General features: G+C 49.3%; 1 protein-coding gene across 1 annotated transcript in view; it reads right to left on the bottom strand.

Annotated features, from left to right (window-relative positions):
- Positions 1-11,221: 11,221 nt before the first annotated feature.
- ANKH (ANKH inorganic pyrophosphate transport regulator) overlaps positions 11,222-25,628 on the bottom strand; it is a 140,509-nt gene continuing 126,102 nt past the window's right edge. The window contains exons 9-12 of the mRNA XM_060009649.2: positions 15,708-15,837; positions 13,794-13,917; positions 13,056-13,155; positions 11,222-12,615 (exon numbers count right to left, since the gene is read on the bottom strand). Coding sequence (XP_059865632.1) covers positions 12,502-12,615; positions 13,056-13,155; positions 13,794-13,917; positions 15,708-15,837 — 468 coding nt within the window. The 3' untranslated portion in view covers positions 11,222-12,501. The remainder of the gene's footprint in view (positions 12,616-13,055; positions 13,156-13,793; positions 13,918-15,707; positions 15,838-25,628) is intronic.

The raw sequence follows: 25,628 nt of genomic DNA, 5'->3' as shown, positions 1-25,628 counted from the left end.
TCCCCTGCGGGTGGGGGGAAGCAAGGTGCAAGCACTCAACAGAGTGCTTCCAGGAAGATCCCCTAGGCCTGCAAAGCAGGGCTGCAGTCACAGTCCAGACCCAGCCTGGCCGTGTGTTTGCCTGGGAGAGGCCCTCAGCGTGTGCAGCGTTCTTAGGTGTTTAAGAACCAACCAGACCGATGGGAGCGCACCCAGAAGTGTGATAGCAAGACCTTGCATGCACTGCGTACGAATCGGACTGCCACTGAAAGAGGTTAATCATCTGAAGAAGGGGGAAGACAGCAGGCTTTCACAGGTATTCTTGGGGTTAGAGGATGAAGTTTCGGCCACCGGTGCCCTACCTTCCTGTGAGTCAAAGAACTGAGTCTTTGCAAAATGGTGCTGGGCTTCTGAAGAACCCACTGCTTAGGGGTTGGGCATCCAGAGAGCAGCAGTGGCAGGTTGGTGATGGCAGCAAAAAGACCTCCCATGCCAAACAGCAACAGCAAGCTCTCCTTCCTTCACCGCCCCATTCAGTTGCGTTAATAAACTAAATGCTGTAAATACACTCTCCCCTTTTCCCCTCCTCTTGTCTGAGTTGTGGTGCTGTCCTCGATTCCGAGGGCAGTGTTTCTGGCATTTCTCCTCCATCGCCTCCCCCCACGGTAGGAAGTGTGGAGAAAAACAGGGATCTGGGCTGTGGATCCTAGGGAGGCCCTTAGGAATTATAACCATCAAATGATCAAGAAAATACCGACTGTCATATGTGTGTAAAACGAGAGTATTTATGTGTATATACAGTACATTCCCACTTAACATGTCTCCCTTGCTCGAAATCTCGGCATTCTTTCTGCAGATTCTCTAAATTGTCTCCCCTTCCCACTCCTCCGGCCCCTGCCTCTTGTCTGGGCTCCGTGTGAGTGGCCTGGTAATGACCTTCTGACTTGCTGGGTCTGGAGGGTTCATTCCAGACTTCCAGCCCCCAGCACAGCTCCAGAGGCAAAACCGATTTGGCCCTGGGGCGGAAAAGCCCAGGGTGACACTCTCCCAATCAGCTCCCTAGGGCTGAGTGCGGATTCTTCCCCTCCCCTGTCCACGACCCTGCAGCCCCGCCCTGCACCCTTGCAAGACCCTAGCAAGATGGCTGAGAGGTCTGGTGAAGGTGGTTTTTCGTTCTCTGTTACAATTTGGAATATTCATTTAAGCTAAGCTAAGGACACTGTCCTCCAAATACCTGCCTAGTGCCGTCTCCCGAAATCAAGAACTGGGATGCAGTTTATGGCAGATAAAAACACTGCCGTGCTGTGCCATTCCTGAGGAGACCACACTCCTCAGGATGTTGGGGAGGATGCTGAGAACATAAAGAGCAAACACGCAGTGGAAGTTGTCTTTTACGTTCTTGGAGATCACATCCTGATTGTGCTAGATGGTGAGGAACTGTGATACACTAAGGTTTAAAAAAAATCTTTAGAACAATTTTATAATTAACATCATCGGCTATTTCCAGTGTTCTCAATTATAAGTAGTGCTATAATGAGCCTTCTCATTCATCGATCTTTTTATGCATCCTTAAATTGACCCTGTTTAAGGCTCTTGGAACGTATTTCCAACCTTCCCTTAAAAGAGTTGCAGGGGGCTTCCCTGGTGGCGCAGTGGTTGAGAGTCCGCCTGCCGATGCAGGGGACACGGGTTCGTGACCCGGTCCGGGGGGATCCCACATGCCGCGGAGCGGCTGGGCCCGTGAGCCATGGCCGCTGAGCCTGCGCGGCCTGTGCTCCGCAACGGGAGAGGCCACAACAGTGAGAGGCCCGCGTACCGCAAAAAAAAAAAAAAAAAAAAAAAAAAAGAGTTGCAGGAATTTCACCCTCACCAGCAGGTACTGCAGAGCCTGCTTCATTGTCCCCCGGGTGACACTAGGGGTAATTTAATTTTAAACTTTGACCACCTGGCAAGAAAAAAGAAAATGAAAAGAGAAAGGAAGGCGTTCAGCTTTAAATGGCTTTTGATTCTCATAATGGTGAACATTTTTCCTAGCTATTTATGGGTCAGTGGTATTTCTTCCCTGCGTTGCTTTTATACGTCCTTTGCCCATGACGTTAACCTCTTTCCCTAGTTGAGTGTAAGCTTGAAACATGTCACCGAATTGTCCTCTGAAGAGGTACCACTGCTCAACATTCCGCTGCAGAAGAGGGCCACTTTCCTTAGGCCCTTGCCAGCGCCGGGCTCTGTCGAACTTTGCGCTTTGCTGAGTTGATAATTGAACTTTCAGTCTGTGTTCCTTTCCGCGAGCGAGGCTGAGCCTGTTTGCCTTTGTAGAAGCCATTCACGGGGCATTTTCTGGGAGCCGTGTGCTCATTCCCTTTGCCCAGCTGATAACAGTCTCTAACTAGGCAGTTGTATGTGAGAATACTTCCGGTTTTCCCATCTGTGTTTCACAGAGAGACTTAGGGCTGGGAGCTTCCAGAAGGGGGGCTGTCAGGGATCCGCGTCAAGCCCTTTTGGGGGAACCGGCCCAGGTTATCTTAGTTCATGGAGAGCTTGGCCGTAGCGACAAGAAGAGGGGGTTGGAGGTGAGAAGGCTGCAAGGAAGAGGGCTGTTATGCAGGGGGCGTAGCATCAGTGTGTGTTCAGGGAAGGCGCGTGTGAATGACTTCATTCATTCACCAAAGAATGTCTGCTCTGGGCAGGCACGTGCCGAAATGGGATGCAAGAAGAGCCGGCCCAGCGCTCCGCTCCGCATCCCTCCCGGCCCCTCTGAGGCCCTCTCACCCCGCCCCGTGCATTTGTAACAGAGGCGCTGGACCAGGGGTAGAATCGCTGATCACTTACCACCCCGTCGGAGTTGGAGCGGGGGCAAGGAGGGAGGGCGGAGGGTGAGAGGTTTTACTCTTGGTGGTTGCTGTCTTACGCCAGCCTTGCGCCCTGGGCCTGCCCGGGGCTCAGCTCTTGTTCTCTCGTTCTCACACGGGGTGCTTCCGGGGGCCTTTGGAGACCCCGCTGCCCCCGGCTCAGGTCCTCTCCTCGGCAGTTCTCCTGAGGAGGCTGACGGCCCCGCCCCTGGCCCACCACTTCCTCCTTTGCAGTGCCAAGCTTTCTTCTGAGCCCCATTCACCCCCTCAGGACCTGAGATGACCCGCAGGTCAGCTGGTCGATGTGTGTCGCCCAGGCCTTGCTCATGGGGAAGACCTCGGCGCCTTCTGCCCTGGTGAACGTGGCACGTGCCACCCCCCCCGGGCCCCCTCTCGTGCGGCTCACTGTTCCGTCAGATCGGATGGGCGAGTTGGACACCCGTCCACCGAGCGCCCACCACAGTAGGGGCCTATCTCAAGGTCTCTGAGTGTCTCCTGCAGAGCCTGGTCGTTAGGGTTAAAGGGTCAAGGGACCCCCTTCCCCCTACCCCACCACACGCGCATGCACACACACCCCTGAGGAGGGGCGGGGCTCCGTGTAGCGCCTCGAGGAAACCGTCTCTCCAAATTCGCTTTTTAAGATATCTCTTCTTGGTCCTTTGATGCCCTCATGGTGAGTGAGGGATGAAAGCGGAAGCAGGTTCTGGAAGGGGGTGTGACGTTAAGAAGCTTGGTGCAGGAGGCTGGGGCGCCATCAGGAGTCCCTGGTTTGTATTGCTGCTTCTCTTTGGGTGTTAGCATCCTCCTTTCTGGCCGAGTCCTTGCTTACTGCATGTAGCCCAGACTCAGCCTGGCGCCCACCCATGTAAGCGCAGGGCCCTCCTTTCAGCACCCCAATGCCTAGCGAGACAGGAAGGGCCAGCCTGGAGGAGCAGGGTGAGGTGAGCAGGCTGCTGGGAATGGTTGTGCAGGTTGTGCACTGCAAAACTCTAGATGTCATTCACATGATGGTCCAGGAGGACACATGAGCTTGGAGAAATAAGAACCAGCTTGGAGGCTTTTAGCATCCAGGCCTGAGGTGACCCGGAGCCCCTGAACTAAGCAGTGGGACTAAGACGTGCAGAGGAAGGGACAGAAGTGAGAGATAGTGGGAGAGAACCGACAGGGTTAGTGGCTTGACTGAGGGAGAGGTGGGACACAGTGTGGGCTGGTTTCCGGGTGGGTGCTCATGTGATTCATCTAGTCAGGAGGTGGCATGGGGGGTGGGGCGGGAAGGGTGCTAAGGCCCCTCTGGGACCCTCTGAGGAGATGTTGGGAGGTGACTGGACTGCAGCTCTTGAACCGGTCAGGGCTGGAAAAACAGCCCTGGGGATCCCCAGCGTGTATTTGGAATTGGAAACAGGCCCAGGTTAGGTCACCCAGGAGCGTGTAGAGCTGGATTCCCAACTGAGGTGGGAGCGGGCCTGGAGCCTGGGGTGTAGGGGGCCGCTTTGAGTCTCTCTTAAAGAGAGTGGAATTAAAGAGCATTGAGAAACACAGTTGGAGGGTGAGGAAGGCTGCTGACGTCTGGGCCGTGGCAGCATTTAGGGGAAAGGCAGAAGAGCAGAGCTGAAATAGGACGTGGCGTTGCCAGGCACGGGGAAGAAATTGCTTTTTGGCTCCATCATGCGTGAACTTGGGAGCCTCTGTCCTAACAGGGCCCCAGGGCTGGGGGACACCGGAGCCGACCACAGCCAGCTTTCCTCAGCCACTTGCCATTAGAGCAAGAGAGCCTGGTACATGAAGCAGATGAAAGAAGCTTAGGTGTGTAGTATAATGTAAAGTTTGATCATAATAGTTCTATTTGTTCATTCTGCTTTGGTCTCTGGATTCAAAGGTTCTGAACCTAAGATACGATTAGTCTTTGTTTTGTTCTGTAAAAGCTCTAGTAGTTTTTCTTTGTTGAAAGCAGGCCGGCAGTAATGTTCATAGATTTGTTGGCCGGGGCACTTCCAAACCACTTGGAAGGTTAGCAGACGTGCACGCCCGTCTTCACGCACTGCCATCGACGGCTCTGCAAATCCTGATGTCACAGTAGATGAGGGCTAGAAAAGATCTCGTTCTAGAGCAGAGGAGGCGGAACCAGAGGCATCCAGTAACTTGCCTGGCTCACAGCTAATAAGCCACAGAGATAGAATCAGTCCTCGCGGCTCCTGATTTCTTTTGTTCCTTTTGCACAAAAACCAGTGTGTTGAACTGTGAAATTAGCACGGTATGTACTGGCTTGCATTGTCCAGTGAGAAGCCTGGAGCTTGTTGGGGGCAGAAAGTAAGAATATAAGCAACGCCAGTATACCTTTCATCCCAGCATTGCCTTTAACAGTGTTGAAAAGGAAAACTCAGAAGAGGGCATAGTTTTCTCCCTGATATTAACAGAAACACCCCTTAGATTGTATCCAAACTAGTTATCATAAGCGGAAACATCCTGGAAGTTTGCTACCATTGTATAAGGTGTGGATGTGGTGGCTTGGGATAATTCACAGATAGGTAAAGGGGGGAGAGGCAGGCATTTCAAAACCAGGAACTGGCTCGACGGTTACTTTGACATCCTCCTGATTGGAAGCCCTCAGCCCTCATAAAGGAAGACAGGTATGAACACTAAAGGTCTTCTGCAATGTGAGACAGGGTGGGGGTGAGGTGGGCTGGCGGCTGGGAATGGTTGTGCAGGTTGTGCACTGCAAAACTCTAGGAGGTGCCATTTACATCGCTGTCCAGGGGGACGCACAAGCCTGGAGAAGGAAACTGTTTTGGGGGCTTCTTTAGCATCCGGGCCTTAGGTGACCAGGAGCCTCTGAGCGAAGCCAGTGGGACTTAAGATGCAGAGGGAGGGAGGGATGTGCGAGAAACTAGGAGGGAAACTGATTGGGGTTAGTGGGACCCCCACTGGCGGGGGATGGGGGTGTCGTGGAGTAGGTTTTGGGGAGGATGATAATGTGATTCATCTGGGACGTCAGGAGAAAGTGTGGGAGGGGTGAAGATTTGCCCCTTGTGGTAGGACTGCTCCCCATGGGGAAAATTGACAGTGCTTGGGCCAGCACAGCTCCACATCCTGGCATCACAGCCAAGCAGGAAGACATGCCATAACCCAAGTGCCGTGGGTGGAAAGAACGATGACCTCTTCGACTTCAAAAACCTGTAATATTAGAGGCAAGTAATAGGGAAGCATGGTAGAGGTAGGGCTGAGATCTTTCGTTTAACTCAAAAACGTCATGAAACAGTAAAGAAAATATGCGATCTCAAGCAAGTCAGTAGCATGCTAACATCCTTGTTGATTACAGGCAGGTAATAAAACACATTCTCTATATAATCTTTCATAGGAGGTTAAAAAAATGAGAGCTATCATTCTCTGAGGTTAAGACGTTAGGGTTTAAAAAGAGAAATGCTTTTCACATAAAGACTGGTAAGAGCAAGAGTCCCTTAGATGTGGGCAGGAGGGGTTTTCACCTTTTCCTCTCACTTTCCTAAAGCCGGGCTATCTGGTATCCCCATGTAGAAGGGGTGGGGAGAAGCCGGGCCTCAGAGAACTTTCAATATTATTGCAGTTATGGGAAGTAAAAATTCATTTTAGTACAGAATAAAATTTGAAGAAATAGGTCATATTTAAGTAAGACACAGAGCTTGGGGAAGTATCCCAGTGGGTAGAGGTTTCAGCTCTTTACCCAGGCAAAGGGCGAAATTTTAATATCCATGTACGTTTGACCAAAAAAGGGAAATTGTAGTCAGACTTAGGTAACCATGTAATTTGGGGTGTGTAAACAGACTAATGGTTAGAATAAGAAAATCAAGAAACTAAAAGCAATCTCAATCAATATGCTGGCCATTTAAGCTTTACTTAAAGTAAAATTAGAGTATGAAAGCTATTTGACAATATATGAGCACAAATTTCCTCCCCTCCAAAAAAAGTCCACAAAAGAAGCACATATAAATGCTCTTAACAGTGCGAAAACCTACATCTATTTAATCCATACACAGCACCTGTTTAAATGCAACATATATTTTATACCGACCTCTGCAGTCAGTTTTAATCAAGGCTCCACAGATATTTTAATGTGATTGATTGGTTTCGACAGTTTAAATTAAACCCACAGTTTTGATGAAAAACTGAAAAGCCTGTAAGCTGACAGCCACACAGAGAAAAATGACTCCCAGAAGACTTAACTTCTGTTAAAAAAAAAAATTCTGGATCACTGCTAATATTCAGATCTGAAACGGAGAACGAGGTAATTTTATCTTTCCGTTGCAGGATCCCGTACCATGTTCTAAACCCCAGATCCTGCATAGACTGTTAGACCAGGAAGGAGCCTTCGCAGTAATGGCCTGAGCTTCTCATTGTTCAGGTGGCCAACCTGGACAGAATCCCGTTTGTGGCGCTGTCAGGACTCCTGAAGCTCTATGACTAGCTCCTTGGTCATTCCAGCTTTAGATATTTGCCCTCTCAATACATCACTAAGAAAACCAAATAGAGCATGGGCCCAGGGAGCAGCGTATTTGCCCAGAAGCCCTGCGAATGTGGTACCCCTGGGGGCGTGGCCTGCTTCCCAGTGACTGCTCCCTGCTTTGGCTGCTGGGTGACTGGTGGTCATGGGAACCCTGTACCGCCTTTGTTCCACCAGAGTAGCTTGAACTTCTCCTTCAGTGTCCGGTTCATCCAAACTGTGGGTCCCCCATGTCCACAGCCCCACACTTCAGGGAACCAGAGTCCACCTGGCCGTAGTGTTTCCCACCCCCAAGACACCATTTCTTGTCCCTGGTTCATGGTTGGAGAACATCTATGCCTCTAAATCTTATAGTAACGACTAATCTCCGTACGTCACTGAATTTCCATGAAGCTGGATGGTGAACGAATAGTACAAGCGTTTTTAGCTGGTCTGCCCCGTCTCCCCCCTTCTTGAACCTAAGGAGACCACATATACTGCTGGAGAGAGAAAGGCTTCCTGGCTCTTGTGCACTTCTGTTTGCATGTACAGATTTTAGAAGCCGATACCAAATCTTGTTAGTGAAGTGCACTTCGGGTTACATCTCCTAACTTAAAAAAGGGTACCATATAGAAACGTGTGCTGAAGCCGTGGGTAGGTGACAGCAATCTGTAAAAGTGCGTGGATCTTACACAGTCTTTCAGAGACCCTGGTTGATTGCAAATGCAGCAGAGAAGAAAATTCTCCCGGAACCACTTGGACTTGGCAAGGATTTTAAAAAGATTTTAAAAAAGATTTTAAAAAAGATTTTAAAAAGATTTTAAAGAGATTTTAAAAAAAAGACTTTGGAGGCCCATCTTTGGTGCTCTTCTTTGCGCAGAGTGCAATAGCTAATAGTTCTAACCTCCCCTCTGGAGGAGAAAGTGAAATCTTAAGCTCTCACCAGCTCGCCTTCATTGTTTTCCCTTTTGAGATCAGACAGTGAACTCTATAATTCGTTACAGCTTTTCTGACTTCGGAGTGGGGTTTGGGCTATTTTGATTATGTAATAACATATCCCTCATTTTGCACATTTGGGTAGTTAATTTTAGACATATAACCTTTAAAAGGGCAGGCAACAGGGTCTTTCCGTGTATCTTCAGATTTTCTCTACATCGTGTTTTATGTGTGGTTAGATCAGTCGATGAATCACGTGATGTTTTGCTGCTTCAAAGGACAGAAGTAGAGACTCCAAGTAACCACGTAGAGGAGCATCCTGAATGTTTACCAAACACGTTGCTTAAAAACATGCTTTTCTAGGTTCAAGTGCTTTTTATGAAGGAGCAGTGCGAGGGCGCGCCTGAGGGTGCCTGTCTTCTCAGAAGGTGGGCAGGAGCCTGCTTTTAGGGAATTGGCTGCACATGCAACACAGGCGTCTCAACACTTACAAATCTCCACGAGCTATACAGCCCTGCTCATTGCACTTTTGGTTATATATTTAAAAAAAAGCTTAGGACTTAGAACATAAAAGGCCCCTCTCCTGGACCATGCACTGCTTTGATTGATGAAGACCTCATCCTAGGTTTAGAAGTCAGCTCGCCTGCAAAGAGGCCAGAAACCCTGACTAATGGGTACACACCAGCTCATGCAGTCCTGGGCACTGGTCTGTGTAGAGATTTACATAAGTAGAAAGATTATTAAATACAAGAAAATATTTCTCAAGATAATGTCATTTAATTACAACTATATAAATACTTTCTCAGTCTCTCTCCCACTTCAGTTTGAAGAAAAAAAAAATCCAGTCAAAGAACTACTGAGTCTTTAAATGGATGTGTTTCTGGAAACTAAGGGTACAAAAAAGTGGCTCTCCCCCTGCCCCTTCCTTCCAGAAGACCCCCAAATGAGAATGAGGTAGGAGGGTAGGGAGGTGTTAACTTTTTCACCTCTTGCTCTAGAGCTATCACTGAATAACTTTTCTGATATTTGGGAAATGCAGTGATTATCCCAGTCCCAAGAGAGACCGGAAAAGGCTGCATGTGGGGACCAACCACAGAGCCGGCTCCTGGTTGGGAAGTGCCCTGGGGTCTTGATGGAGCGGGACTACAGCGGAGCCCCCGGGCCTCCTTTCTCGTGGGCCTCCCGGGCACCTCCAGACGTTATTTGCTGGGAGGACTCGGGGAGTGAAAAGCCAAGCGCTTTTACTACTGTCGTGAAGCCTGGCCCCATCCCATATACCCTAAACTATCACTAGAAGTTTCCATTTCTGAGGGTATGGGCCATCCCTGGACAGTTTCAGAGCCAAACCAACTGCTGGTGCAAAACACATGTGCAAAACGAAGAAGATGGACTTTTGCACAAGACCAGCCTGAGGCAGGCAACGAGGGGGGCGTAAACCACAGTGACGTAAACCAGCGGCCTTTGTGCCCAAATGAAAGAGTCTCAAGTGAGGGCTTCCAGCTAACGTGCAAACCTCTGGACACGCCCTGAGCCGAGTGGCGGCCCTGGAGCAAGCCCAGCCTGCGTCCTCCGGCTCAGATCTTGGTGTCTCGCCCACGCCAGTGACACTGAGGTCCCGCTCAGAGCCCACAGCAGCTGCGTTGAGAATGACCTCGCCTGTGCCCCTCAGAAGGCAGAGAGGCCACGCGACAAGCCGCTCTTGACCTGAGCTGGCCCAGAGAAGGCCCTCAGGATGGAGAGACCACTCCGAGCAGCCCAGACTTCTCAGCATCTAAATACAAGCAGCTTGATGGCCCCGTGGTTTTGGATCCCGTGTGTCTACGAGGCATGGGTCCACACTGCGAAAGTCACGTCTGGTCTTTCCACGGTCCTTGACCTGAGACCCTCCAGGCACGGCTCCCTAAATACTTCTGTCAGCTGAGCGACTCGCATGGAAAAAGAAACCTGGGTTGGAGGCACATTTCTTTGGGCGGCGAAGTCAAAGGGGTGCCCCGCCTCACGCTGAAAAGTGGGAAGGAGACCCATTCCTCTTCCTCTCCTGTCTGTGTTGGTTAGAACAGCTGCAGAAGAACCTGCCAGCAGCGGGGTTTGCTCTGGAGGTTAAGGTGTGTGCTTGTCAGCCCAAGCTGTGAAGTGACTTTAGCAGCCCAAGCGAATGAAGGAACCCGGGAGGAGAGGGCATATGGCTGGAGGAGAAAGGTTTTTAAGACATGTGCGCCCTGTACAATCGGCAGCCCCGTCACGGTGGCCTGGGTCGGGGCTTGTTTCCTGTGTTTTCTGAAACTCTTAACAAAACACCCTGGCCCGTGACTCTTATCACCGAAGGTGTCTCTGAGGTTGTAATGCTGTGTTCTAATCGCATAATGAAGAGCCTAGCTGGTCTTCCCCGATTCGGAGGGAAAGAATTTGCTTTTTCAATTTACTCTTTAAGCTCCAACCCCACAAGCATGAAATACTAGTCACACATGTTAAAAAATACTGCTGTTTAATTTTCTAGTCATGTACTTTAAAAAAGCCGATACAATTAGATTTTTTCCCCCATCTTCTCAGATCTGCCCCTGAAACCACCCCAAAGCGATGCATCTTAATTCTCAGCGGAAAACCCGCTCAGAGGAAGCACATGAGGATTTGTCCCCCAGGGGTCACTGGGTGTCCAGACATGTGAACGAACCCTGTGATATTCATGGCTGACTCCGAGCCTTTACATTCTTTTTTCTATGAGGAACAATATGATTACGCGGCACTGAAAGCAATAAACGCAAAAGGCTTGACGACTTCTTTCTTTTTTGCCCTTCTAGCATATATTTCCATTCCCACTATTGTCTACATCAGCTGACCCATTTATACCCCTGTTGCTCATAATGAAAAATAGTTCTCTTGTCATTTGCTGACCCTTACATTTATGTACAAATGACAGACTGTAAAATTGCTGCAAACAAGACACACTGTTCATCGATACAATACGTTTCAACTGCAGGTATGTTGAGCACACGAGCTGTCACCGTATTGTATTAGAGACATTTTATTGAAAATGCGAAAATAGGAAATGTATCATAGCCTAAAATAAATTACATAACATATACAGTATATATTTATATCTTTAAAATATTTTTGTGTTTAGGTTCTTTCAGTCTAGGAATTTTGACTAAATCAAGAATTTAGTGAACTGTGTCCATATTTTTTTTAAAGAAAAAACCCGCTTTCCAAAACTTAGAAAAATATACTGCACTGAATGGATTTCAAATGTGTCATTTCAGGGAATATCACATAGTGACTTTGCTGTCGTTTATAAAATGTCTTGCTTTCTCGTGTGGTGTGAGAGGGGAGTACAGAAGTACACTCGGAATTACCTGTGCCGCACGGTTAGGACCAGGTCATAACTCTACTTTCAAAGTGATGATACAGCAACCTGGCATTAGAATGCTAGATTATGACTTAAAGCTTCAGTTCACTTTAAAAACTAAAACGTAAAGTTAGAATGCTCCGTCCGTTTCCCTTGCTCTAGTGCCATCTTCAGGAAAGGTGGGTGGAAAAACAAGCCTTCAGGGAAAGTCATGCCCAAGGACGCGGCAACCCGGAGATGCGCTTCGGGACAACTTTAACAAGGCAGCCCACGTACGTACAGGACAGGGCCTGAAAGTGAGCGCGCACTCAAACCTAGGAAGAGGCGAGGTGAAGTGCTATCGTTTGCATGTGTCAGTTTCTGCCCCCAAGGCACCTCACACCTTCCCACGGGAGATTATTTCCGTCCGTCCACCTGTCCAGCGCGTTCACACGTCGCATCCACGGTGCGGTGCCTCTGAGCCACATCTCTTGACAGTCACGTTACTGGGAAGCCGACCAAAGAAAGCCGAGTTGTCACCTATTGGTTCTCAAGAGCGATGCAAGGGGACAGGGTCAGTCTGTGGCCCGCCGGGCGGTGGTGTCTGAGGGGCGATGGACGGCACAGCCGCGGTCCTTTGGTTCCAAGGGGAGACTGTCCGAGGGGGTGGGGAGGCAACGTGGGCTACGAGGCAGCTATGTCTTCGGGGTTCTCACGGAGCGGGGGCATGAAGTCAGTCGTTTGGTTTGTTTCCACAAAGCAACGGCGAGACCGTTCTGCAGGTCCTCACATCAGCGTGGGCATACCCAGTATGCCAGAGTGGCCGTGAAACCATAAGATCAAGGCCTCTTTCATTACCCAAGCGAAAACCAAAGACGAAAGCGGAACAAAACACGACGGGAGAGCGGATGACGCTGAAGTGTCATCTCGGCCGTCCCTGCAGCGCCCGGGGCGCCCGCGCCTCATTCGCGCCCCTCCTGCATCTCCACGGCATCCGTGCCCTCCTCTGCTGGAGGTACGTCCGTCATCGCCGAGTCCTCCCCGTCGGCGGCCGACTCGTTTTCCATCTTCTTTTTCTAGACCAAAGCAGACTCATCAGCACGGGGCTGGGGCAGGGACGCAGCGCAGCAGAGCCAAGAGCAGGGGGAGGCCACGGGCTCTCCGGGGACCCCTCGCCGCGGACTGGGATCTCGTTTATGGCTGGGGCGACCTCGCCGAGGCTGCATCTTAGGCCAGCATGTTGCTTACAGTGGGGTTACTCGGGAGTGGACTGTGTGCCTGTGCATTCGGGGCGCGGGTGAGGGGTGGGCGGATCCTGTCTCCCACCTCCCCGCCCGCCCATCAGCTGATGGAGACCTGCCTTTGCCCGAGGACGCCACTTCCCTGCAGCCCCTGCCAGCGGGGGGCTGTGCCCTCCCCTCCCCTCCCCTCCATGGCCGTACGCAGACCGTGCAGACTCTGTCTCCTACACCTGGGGAGTGCCAGGCAGGTGCGCGGTTCTGTCTCCATCTCTCACCTGTTTCCGATAGACGTAGCATGCTGCTATGGCGACCATGGTGGATTCTCCCACAAACCCCGCGAGGAGGGAGCCCACGCCCAGGGTGGCTCCGTGTACCCTGGGGATGAGCACACAAAGGCCGTTTGTCTGTTAAAGCCCCGCTGAGGCACAAAGAGAGTCAAAACCCAGCCAAAACCCAGGAGAGGTGTAGACAACAGGGGGACCTGACGATCGCGTCCGAGATCTGCTGGTTAGGGCTGCAGCTAGTAAACGGGCCACCTGCAGGGGGAGGGGCCTGGAACTCCGGGCCAGGCAGCTCTCACTCCTGCGTCAGGTCTCAGCTCAGCATCTCCTGGGGGAGGGGCACGGCTCCCGCTGTGAGCCCCCAGCATCCCGCCCGTCCTCTCTGCACGGTGAGGTTTCCCACGCCTTGGGATGGACCACGCCCCTTCCCCAAGGGACCGGGAGCCCCTGAGGACCAGGGCGACGCCCTTGCTCCCTGGTGTTTTTCACCTTCCTGTGCCTGCCACGCCGTGATAGACGCTCAATGCGGTTTGTGGACGGGCCTGACCCCGAAAGTACTTTTCTGGAATGGATCTCGACAGCCTCCCGCCTGGGCCTGGGCAGCGAACCAAGGCATCCCCCGGCATTTCTAGCTCTAGACGTGCTTGGGGATTTCCCGGGAAAGAGCAGATGTCGCCTTCTGGACAGAGCGCGTAAGCGGCAGCAGGACCTGCAGGACCCCCGACCACGTACCCCAGGTAGGGCAGGACCACGAGGCTGGTGATGAGCACGATGATCCGCAGCACCGAGCTGGGGGCCAGGACGAACGTCTTCTTCAGGGTCATCAGCCACCCGGTGAGATGGGCCCTCACGGTGACTGAGGGGAGAGCCGAGGACTCGTCAGCAACGCCCCGCTTCTCCCGTCCTGCTGCTTCCAACCCCCCAGAGACCCCGCAGCGCATCCAGGGTCCCTGGGCGGCTGCGCGGGACCCAGGCCTCGCTGCCATTGCCCTGCGCTGGTCACCTCGTCTTCCCGCCGGGGCTGCAGATCCCCCTCCCCCCTGGGGGAGCCCCGTGCCCACCTTGGCTCCCTCGCTTCACAGCCTTAGTGTCCAGACAGTGGGCTGTGGGCAGCCCCTTTCGCCGCCGTGACCTCCATCCCTGGGGCATGGGGCTGCTGCCAGTCCCTCCCCCACCCCCCGCCCCGCCCCTGCCCCCGCCTAGCCTCAAGCTCTGATCACGCTGGTCTAGAAAACTCAGAGAGAAGCGGCAACTTGATGGTGATCCAGGTTGACTCTGGGAGGAGAGGAGCTGGACCAGAAGCTGGGTTTCCCAGCCCGCAGGCTGGGGGAGGTGCAGAGGCGGGAGGCGTGGGTGAGGAAGAGGGACGGGCATCCCTTCCCTGTTTCCTCCCCAGCATCCTGACCACTGGTCCTCAGCTGGCTCCCTCGTTTTCATAAAGGCCTCACAACGTGTTCCCGGTACCCTGTCTCCCCACCCTGACTTGTGAGCTTCCGGAGGGCAGGCAGGGCACCAGCCCCAGCTCCAAGGAGGGGCTCCAAGGACAGTGCGTCAAGTATTGACGGGCTGGTTTGGGGCACAGACACCCTGGGCGACATTTAGGTTTGATCTGAAACCGGGTGGGGTTTGGGGAAGCGGGAGGCTTAGCCCTTCATCCCGTGTGGGCGGCAGCAGGCATAGGCCTATCGAGGGGGAGGAAGTGCTCATTCCTGGGGTGAAAGCTCGTGTCCAGGGTACCTCTGGAGGAAGAATCTGCAGTCTTCCTGGTCTGACACCGGGCTCTGCCCGCCCCGGGTGGAAGCATTGAATTTTTGAGACACAGACACTCACTTGTGTTTGGCCAAGGGAGAGGGTGAGGCCGCACGGGCGGGATGCTAACCTGATTGACCCAAACCCAGCAGATGGCGAAGACAGGTGGGGCTGGCTGTCTGCACGCCCCGGGGTCTGACAGGCGAGGAAAGACGAAAGGCGAGTCCCACCCCAGTCCTAGCTCTGGGACCTCCAGCGCCCGCTCAAGTCCAGACTGGGGAGTCAACGACACGTGCCTTGATCTCCACCAAGTGCAGCCTCTTCCAGGTGGCGCCAAAGCTTGGCTCCCCCGGTGACCCCCACCCCACCCCCAAGGACCAGAGGGCACCCCAAGAGTCTCCAGGGATGCCTGGCATCTCAGAGCAGGGGCAGCTCGTGGCCTGACTTGGGAACAGGCGCAGGGTGGCAGGTGTGCCATCGGCCCCGGCTTCGACCAGCTCCACGGCCCATTTCTGGCCTCGGCTCTGACTGGATTCTTCTTTTCTCCAGCGGTCCTTTTAGAGCCTTAAGACAGGCATAGATTTGTGTAGCCATCACCGCAGTGAAGACACAGAACTGTTCTGCTGCCCCTGGAACTTCTCATGCTCTCCCTTTGGGCTCTTTTGACTGAGTTTGCAACCACTGTCCTTTAAGAAACAAATGACACCTGTTCGACTGGTTTCTCAAACTTTCGACTGACTGGATAATGTCTTCGCATCTTTTTAATCTACTGTGAAATTTGAAAACTTAAAAAAAAAATTTTTTTTGGGGGGGGACAGGACTGCAAACGTTTGCCAACAAAGAAGACTGAATCAGGCATGAGGGGAAATAGGAATTTTTCTTTCATTCTCTGTTTACCTGGAACCGGGAAGAAGGAGAAGATTCGCAAGGGAACGACGCAGAGTTCTGCGAAGGCGAAGTCCACGCCGATGATGTCTATCAAAATTTTCTCGGAAACGTTGGGAGTCCAGAACATCACAAAACAGAGCTGCGGGGAAGAAAGACGGGAAGCGAGGTTGTTAGAAAAAGGTGTACGTAAGTGAGATGGGAAGGCAGGTGTCACGTGATCCCCGAGGAGCTAGGAGAGAGGGTGAACCTGCCCGATCAGGGGACTGGCACATGGGTCCTCGAGCTGCCTCCGCCTTGCTCTGTTCTCACCTGACAACACAGGCCCTGGCCCATTCGCCACACCTGCCCCAAAGGGAGCTTGGCAGCGGGGCCCATGTGACAGGAGGGCATCTGAGCGGGTAGCCGGGCCAGTGTGGAAGGCTTATCTAGGCTGCTGGACAGCTCAGTTAGTTCAGGGTGAGCATGTCTATTCATGTAATTTTTACATTAATTTTAACCAAACAATAAAAAGTGACCTGAAAGCATTTGGACGCAGACAGAATTGCATTGAACCGGATCTGGGAGTAGGAGAAAAGGCGAGGGCAGGTTGGGAGAAAGCTATTGCGGGGACCAGTTCTTAGAGGCCTGACTTTTTAAGCTTTGTGTGTGTATAACCGATTGAAAAGCTGAATTTAAAAATGTAATGCTATAACTTTGGAAGAGAATGTCAGAAAAATGCCAGTTGCATAAAACACTTCTCTCCCTTTCTTAAGATGTAAGTGATTCTTCTCTAAAATGAAAGTGAATGCATTATAAAATGAATTGCATTCGTGTAAAAACAGAACACTGAAGTTTTAGACTATAACGACCTTTAGGTTTTGGGTAAATTAAGTTTCATGGAATTAGGCTGGTCCTGTTTACTATGTCATGTTGAAATATGTTAAAAAAAATACCTTGGAGGGTCCGTTATAAATACGTTTCACTTTTATAGATGCAATGGAACTTGTATTCTATCTTGTATTTTTCAGCATCTGGGAAGAGTATCCCACTTGATTTTCGAAGATGACAGATGTACCATCATTTAACCCTACTGCCTGATGCAAGTACTTACACCCCATCTCTGACATGAAGGGAAAAATACTTCCTAAGATCTAGCAACTCGGAGCTCGGAGGCTGTATTACCTAGAGTCCTGGACAAGTAGCCCTGCCATCTTTTCTCACTGCAAAGCTGCCAGCCTGAAATGGTGGGCTGTCACTCACGCCTACGGCCCAGGAATAGTGGCAATTTCACGATACGTTCACAACGACACTGAGCACAGCACTGGGACACGGTTCAATTTCTTGACAAGTAGATTGATCATCCCTCCCTTCAAATATTTTCCACAGCAGTAAAGCTGTAAAGAATTAAGATAAGTGAGCATTGCCCCAACTGTGGACTTGATTGTGCATCAGGACTAATGGAGGGTAAGCTATCCTGGGTTTCCTCTCTGGCTGGAGGGAGCTCTCTAGGCTGCGTTCTGCTAAAAAAAAATAAACAACTTAAGCTTCCAGGAAAACCATCGGCAGGCTTTCCTTATTTTGTAGCCAGTGATTATCTGAATGTGAGATAATGCCTCCTGTTGCAATCTCTCTGTGCCTTGCGAAATCGCCGTGAAGTGCCTTTTAAATGACCACAAACCGAGGAAAAAGGAGTGTGTAATTGCATGTCAGAGAGGAAGGTGCGAGCAGGCACCGGTGGCAAAGGTCAGTCCTCCCTCTGGCTTCTCTGCACAGATAATGGTCACCTGGAGGCTCTCCACTGCCCTGGAGGAGAAGGTCAGTAACCTTTGGAGGCGTCCAACCTGAGGACGCAAGATAGCAAGTGCACCCAAATTACCGGAGACACTGACATAAATATCGAGTAACCACGGCGGGTGACTGCAGTCTGGTCCCTTGAAAGCAAAACAGTAAGGCTCGGTGGATCTCTAATAGAGCTTCCCAGGAGGGAGGCTTGATATGTCATTTCTAAAAGTCGACAGTATGATTTAACTTGACACCACTAAGCCCCTCTGTTCTCCATCTGGTATCTGTCTGTGCCAAAGACACCCCACAGGCCCCTATCAAGGCCACGGGCCACCGAGGTGCTTCTTCTCGGGTTTTCAGCCCCACACACCTGCAGCCTAGATTGGGTCTTTCTAGATCGGTGTCACTGAATGCTCTCAGTCTAGTCCGGGGCTTCAGCAATCACAGGTTTAAAGGGAAGCAATGCCACATGGATCGACACTTCCTTTCTTTTTCTCCCTGAAGTCTCTGAATTGGACCCTTTGCCTTTGCTATACTTCCAGTATGAAAATGCTCCTTACCTTCCAGCACGTTCTTTAAAAAAAAGTGACTTATTTCCAGCATCGCCCAGAAAGAAATACATGCAACTCAGAAGTAGGATTGGTTGGTTAAAAGCTACAATCCCTATATGCAGATCAAATTTTTCCAAGAAACATACTGACCCCTAGCATCATCATCAGATGAGATTTAACCAGTCTGTTTCAGAAAACAAGACGCTCTAGAAGCTAACCTAACAAAGAATATTTCAGGAAAAGTGTCTTTCTGAGGAGTTCACCCAGAGTAGTCTTGACTTAGAACATGCCCTCCTAGTTGACCAGGACATGCCGTTTTCCTCAAATATTTGCAGAGCCTAATGACATTGACTTTTCCACACCAGAACGCAAACCTCATGAGCTACTGACAGTGAACATGACTTGTTCCTGGGAGTAGCTGCAGGCTTGGGTTTTCTGCCGCTGAGCTTGCTGTCAACATTATCTCATGAGGAAGCAGCCAGCGAAGCACAACCACCCACTCCATGCCCCGATCTTGGTGCTTCTATTTATTCTCCAAAAAGGAACCAGGGGTCCTTGCAGAAATGGCTCACTCTAGGACTAGGGTGGGAACTATACAAGACCGTCAGCTTGGAACGATACATCGAAGGACACGGGAGTCCAGAAGAGAGAGCTCCCGCTGGCAAAGCTGGAGGAATCTGAGCAACAAAAAATGATGTAGTATTGAATTATGAGCCACAGCACAGAGCAAATACCCATGAGTCTATACTGATATATATAAACAGATAGGAATAGAATACTCCCCCCTTAGGGAGGTGGAGGCGTAGCTCCCCACTCCTGGAGTGTGGGCTGATCACAGTAACTTCCTTCCAAAGAAGGACAAGATGGAAAAGGGGAAAACAACCTTCACGGTGGAGAAACCTGGCAAACATAATGGGCCAGGTGATCAAGGTAACATCATCAGTGATGTCATGTTGAGAGCATGTTCTCTTGAGGAGATGTGATGAGAACGGCCCTTTAACTATGTGGTTTTCCTCCTGAAAGCCCATATGCCCAGTCTAACCATGAGAAAAACCCCAGACAAACCCAAATTGAGTGACATTCTACATAGTGCCTCACCAGTATTCCTCGAAACTGACAAGGCCACAAAGACAAGCAGAGTCTGAGAAACTCTCACAGACCAGAGAAGGCTAAGGAGACAAGATGACAAACTGTAACGTGGTAGCACAGATGGGATCCTAGAACAGAGAAAGGACACGAGGAAAACGCTCATGAAATCTGAATGAACTGTGGAGTTTAGTTCACAATAACGTACTGGGGTTGGTTCCTTATTTGTGACAAATGTACCACAGAGGGGTAAGATGGAGTGTGGGGTGAAGGGTCCGTGCTATCTTCACAATGCTTCTGTAAATCTAAAATAATTCTAAAACCAAAAGGTTAAAAAAAAAAAAAAAGAAGACCCATGACCCACTCCTCTTTTATTTGACAGACTGTGACTCTTTTTCTGAGGTCCAGGCACTGACCATGAAATTTTTACTTTGAATTTTGAGATACTTATTTGTTTCTCTTTTTCTTTCTTTCTTTTTTTTAAGAATCAGTGACTTGTTTGCTTGCATCATTTTAATCCATTTCTTGGGAAGATTCGGCACCTATGTCTATGACAACAATGACGGGGATATTAAAATAGCAAACACTATGTAGCACTTCTTATGGGCCGGGAACCGGAAGAAATGCTTTGTACACACTAAATCATTTCATCTTTACTTTCCTATGAGAGCTGTACTATTACTACCCACTTTACAGACGAAGAGACCAGGCACATAAAGTTTTCTTCACCTGCTCAAGACCACACAGCTAGCAAGTGGCCCAAACAGGACCCCTGCCTCTCTGGTTAAGCCCCCAAACATGTGATTAGCATGTCAGTGTCGTGGGCATGATTCCAGAGTAATTTTCAGGACGGGATCACTGCCACCTACCATCACAGACAAATTACAAATGTACATGATGATGAATGCACGTTGATTCATTCACAACATTTATCTGCCCCAGTGCAGCTGGAGAATACCTGAGCTCCCCTGTGTATCTTTGTGGGGATAGAGGTGTGGGTCTTATACCTGCAGCAGATCACAGTTTCCAGGTTGGGAGAGACAAGCGTGGTTTCTCCAATCTCAGATTCTCATGCATCCCTCTAGGGGTCTCCCCATTTGAACCCCTACCCTAGCTACTGATGAAAACAGAATCTACTTGAACTATTTACATTGTTTTTGAAAGTTTAGGTAAATGAGAGTATCATGTTATTTAGTACATTTATTAATAACATTTCTCCATCTATTCTTATTTACCCAGTGCATTATTCACCTATCTAGTCTAGATGAATTTTTGTTTGTTCTTCTTTCTCTAGTTCCTTTAGGTGTAAGTTTAGGTTGTTTATTTGAGATGTTTCTTGTTTCTTGAGGTAGGCTTGTATTGCTATAAACTTCCCTTAGAACTGCTTTTGCTGCATCCCATAGGTTTTGGATCGTCGTGTTTTCATTGTCATTTGTCTGTAGGCATTTTTTGATTTCCTCTTTGATTTCTTCAGTGATCTCTTGGTTATTTAGTAACATACTGTTTAGCCTCCATGTGTTTGTGTTTCTTACATTTTTTTCCTTGTAATTTATTTCTAATCTCATAGTGTTGTGGTCGGAAAAGATGCTTGATATGATTTCAGTTTTCTTAAATTTACCGAGGCTTGATTTGTGACCCAAGATGTGATCTATCCTGGAGAATGTTCCGTGTGGACTTGAGAAGAAAGTGTAATCTGCTGTTTTCAGATGGAATGTCCTATAAATATCAATCAATTAATAGACCTACCTGGTCTATTGTGTCATTTAAAGCTTGTGTTTCCTTATTAATTTTCTGCCTGGATGATCTGTCCATTGGTGTGAGGGGTTAAAGTCCCCACTATTATTGTGTTACTGCCCATTTCCTCTTTTATAGCTGTTAGCATTTGTCTTCTGTATTGAGGTGCTCCTATGTTGGGTGCATATATATTTATAATTGTTATATCTTCTTCTTGAATTGATCCTTTGATCATTATGTAGTGGCCTTCCTTGTCTCTTGTAACATTCTTTATTTTAAAGTCTATTTTATCTGATATGAGTATTGCTACTCCAGCTTTCTGTTGATTTCCATTTGCATGGAATATCTTTTTCCATCCCCTCCCTTTCACTCTGTATGTGTCCCTAGGTCTGAAGTGGGTCTCTTGTAGACAGCATATATATGGGTCTTGTTTTTGTATCCATTCAGCAAGCCTGTGTCTTTTGGTTGGAGCATTTAATAAATTCACGTTTTTTGTTTTTGTGTTTGCAGTACGCGGGCCTCTCACTGTTGTGGCCTCTCCCGTTGTGGAGCACAGGCTCCGGACACGCAGGCCCAGCAGCCATGGCTCACGGGCCCAGCCGCTCCACGGTATGTGGGATCCTCCCAGACTGGGGCACGAACCCGTGTCCCCTGCATCGGCAGGCGGACTCTCAACCACTGTGCCACCAGGGAAGCCCAATAAATTCACGTTTAAGGTAATTATCGATATGCATGTTCCTAGGACCATTTTCTTAATTGTTTTGGGTTTGTTTTTGTAGGTCCATTTCTTCTCTTGTGTTTCCCACTTAGAGAAGTTCCTTTAGCATTTGTTGTAGAGCTGGTTTGTTGGAGCTGAATTCTCTTAGCTTTTGCCTGTCTGTAAAGCTTTTGATTTCTCCGTCAAATCTGAATGAGACACTTGACAGGTAGAGTAATCTTGGTTGTAGGTTCTTCCCTTTCATCACTTTAAGTATATCATGCCACTCCCTTCTGGCTTGTAGAGTTGCTGCTGAGAAATCAGCTGTTAACCTTATGGGAGTTCCCTTGTATGTTATTTGTCATTTTTCCCTTGTTGCTTTTAATAAATTTTCTTTGTCTTTAACTTTTGTCAATTTGATTACTATGTGTCTCGGCATGTTTCTCCTTGGGTTTATCCTTTATGGGACTCGCTGGGCTTCCTGGACTTGGGTAGCTGCTTCCTTTCCCATGTTAGGGAAGTTTTCGACTATAATCTCTTCAAATATTTTCTCTGGTCCTTTCTCTCTCTCTTCTTCTGGGACCCCTATAATGCGAATGTTGGTGCATTTCATGTTGCCCCAGAGGTCTCTTATGCTGTCTTCGTTTCTTTTCATTCTTTTTTGTTTATTCTGTTCCACAGCAGTGAATCCCACCATTCTGTCTTCCAGGTCACTTATCCGTTCTCTGCCTCACTTATTCTGCTATTGATTCCTTCTAATGTAGTTTTCATTTCAGTTATTGTATTGTTCATCTCTGTTTGTTTGTACTTTAATTCTTCTAGGTCTTTGTTAAACAGTTCTTGCATCTTCTTGATCTTTGCCTCCATTCTTTTTCCGAGGTCCTGGATCGTCTTCACTATCAATATTCTGAATTCTTTTTCTGGAAGGTTGCCTATCTCCACTTCACTTATTTGTTTTTCTGAGGTTTCATCTTGTTCCTTCATCTGGTACACAGTCCTCTGCCTTTTCATTTTGTCTTTCTGTGAATGTGGTTTTCGTTCCACAGTCTGCAGGATGGTAGTTCTTCATCTGCTTCTGCTGTCTCGAGATACCTATTTGTATTTCAAGATACATTCATCTCGAGTAGAGTGCAGACCACTCCAGACAAACCTTCTGTCTCCATGATCATTGGCTTCTTTTAAAAAAAAAAAATCACGTTAGCCTGTGTAGAAACTAACCAAAGGGCTGCAGCCCTTTTATTCACAAGCTTAACATGAAGTTTCTGGTCAGCATATGTGTCACAGTCACATTTCTAATGAGGGTTTGGTTGGGCAAATCAATGAGTCATCTACCATCTCCCTTAGAAGCAATCTGGTAGCAGGCTTCGGCTGTATATAGTTGTTCTATATTGGGGGCAGTATTTAACCCTTCACTTCTAAATCCATGCAGTAGTCAGCTAAGTTCTGACACAGTTTTACCATGTATTGAGATTCCCAAATAGGATTAGAGTGTTCAGCAAGGATGAAGGAAGCCCCAAAACTTACAGAAATAACACTTCTGGGCCTAAGATCTTACAGTCTGAATCAATGTGACTAGAACCACACCACAGGCATCTTTCCCAAGACCTTCCTCATCCACAGAGTCAGTCCCTGACTTGCCCTGGGACTGAGTCTCTTTCCCAAGGACTTGGGATTGGAATTTGAAGAAGCTAATTGTCTCCGTCAGCATTTGAACTCAGAGAACTTAGAAACCCAGCCACAGTGAGACAGCTGTTCCCATGCATCCTGAGAGGACTCCATTCCACGAAGGAACACTGCCAAGAACTCAGGTTTTGACTTAATTTCCAGAAGCTGTTGACCACGCTTTTGAGGAACTCACAAAGCTGTCTCCATTACCCTGAACAATCAGCATTAGCATCAAGTCAGACATTCTGAACCCCTGCGTTTAGAAGAAGTGAAATACATGCAGCTGTTCTGAATTAAAATAGCCGGCCCTGGGCATCAGTCTTATTTGGAGGTTTTACTTAGAAAGAAGGGATCAACTTATGTTTAATTGGGGTTAAGTCTCCACTGGGTAAACCAGTGGTAACCCTCAACAATGCCGCCCACAAAGCGGTGGGTACAGGCTAGGCTCTGGACGGTGTGCTTGATGAGTGAGTTGACTTACATTCTGGTGCCAGCTCCTCAGTGCACCTCAGATGACCAGACCGCCAGCACACCTGGGGACCCAGGCTGAGGAGCCCAGGATCTGCACAAAATGCTCCCACCAGTGCCGGGCACGGCGAATGTGATCAACCTCAGCTATCATCACTGTAAAAGGTTTCCTGGAACCGCAATAAAATACCAACGGTGGGGTCATCTGCAGGTGTTGAGATTAGGGTTGATTTTATTTCCTCTTTGTACTTTTCCCTGTTTTACCACAAAGAGCGGGTCTTCTTTCTTCTGGTTCAGAAAATAATTTAGAATAAAAAGGGCCCCGTGAGTCTGTCTTCACAGATAAAGTCAACCTTCGTACGTGCTGATGACAGGGATGAAGCAGTCTTGCTTCAGAACGAGGGGCGGCTTTCGGAGGTGTCCGCCGGCTCGGTTTTCAAACCGCATCTAATGTCACTCCAGGCAGAAGGCACCCTGATTCGATTTACTTGAGGGTTGAGGTTGGAGGCAAAAGAAGGCGGACTCGATAGGACGCACACACGCCTACCTCGCTTGAGTTTTCAGAGACCCGGGAATGCCATTTGGCCTTTTGGTTCTTAGCATCACGACATTGCGCTGTCTGCACATGTGTGGTGGGAGTGGAGGAGTGTGGGGGGGGGCAGGGGCATTTCCTGAAGGGTTTTGCAGGTCATGGTTGTGACTCTGGGAGCCTCGGGACTTTGTGGACTGGAGGAGTGACGCTATCGGACTGCTGTTTTGACAGGCTCTCCCAGGGCCGTGTGAGAACAGACTGTGGAGGTCGGGGGAGCCCTGTGGAGGAGCGGCTGCTGCAATAATCCAGGTGAGAGATGGCCTCGGACCAGGAGGTGAGAAACGCTCAAACCTGGAGGCGCCTGGAGTTAGGGTTCCAAGAGTGTGCTGAGGTGTCCCTGTGCAGTGTGAGAGGGTGTGATGTGACGTGACTGAGCAAGCATCACTCTCCTTCAGGCTGGAGGCCTGGCTGCCCCCGGGGGTCCCTCCCGGCCTGCGCTCTCCACAGTTACTCTCCTTGCTGGCGGCTGCCTGAACTAGATGGGGCTGTTTCTAAGAGCTTTCCTAGTGCCATCGGTGAGCTCGTGAGAAGTCACCACATCCCCAGCGGAACGACAGCATTTCATCAGGACTGACTCTTCAGAACCAGGGTGAGTCCCAGTGTTGAGGGAAAAAAAGTGCTGTTTTACTAGTGTGGAAATGCTCAAGCAGACCATGTGTGAAAAGGCTGACAAACCCAATTTCTGGGGAGCAGCATTAAAGGGGGTGACAGGAGCAAGCCTGTAGTAACCTCCAGAGGGAACGGGCTGCTGCCCCTCGGAGCTGCCGATCGGGGACCGCTGACCCATCCTCTGAAGGGGTGAACAGCCACACGGGCATGAAAGCGAAGGGGCAGCACGGGAGGAGGCGACAGAGAAAAGCACTTCCGGGCGGGACAGAGTCATGGGTAGCACAGTGAGAATTACAACAGTGTACAGTGAAGAGATACATAAAAAGGGTGACTTCTGATGTAAGGTCAGGCCAGCAAAAGTTTCAGTAGGCTGAGACAGATGGAGTAAACCACCTCTATTACTGAGAGAAACAGAGCTCGGTTTTCGGTTAAGCTAGGGAGCGTGGCAAAGCCTGGTACCGAGTATTTAGGTACTGCCTAATGTTCTCCGCGTGTCTTGTTGACAGTTACAATTATTATAAACATCTACCTGGAATATTTTCATAGGGGAGTTGACGTAACCATGAACGGTTACAGCACATTTTTGATAAAATATGATATTAACATTTTCAGATGTAATTTTAAAAATCAGCTTAAGAATATGAAAACTAAGTCACCCCTGTTATCATTTAGATTCAATGAAATTGCCGTATACACACTTAAGAGCAGTTGGTGCATTTTTCCCATGTAAGATGACTGAATTCTTGGTAAGAAACAAAGGGTTGATT

Source organism: Delphinus delphis, chromosome 3 (genome assembly GCF_949987515.2).
Source record: "Delphinus delphis chromosome 3, mDelDel1.2, whole genome shotgun sequence".
In the NCBI taxonomy this organism is placed as follows: Eukaryota; Metazoa; Chordata; class Mammalia; order Artiodactyla; family Delphinidae; genus Delphinus; species Delphinus delphis.
The sequence above is the reverse complement of the archived record's forward strand: the minus strand, read 5'-3'. Positions and strand labels throughout refer to the sequence as shown.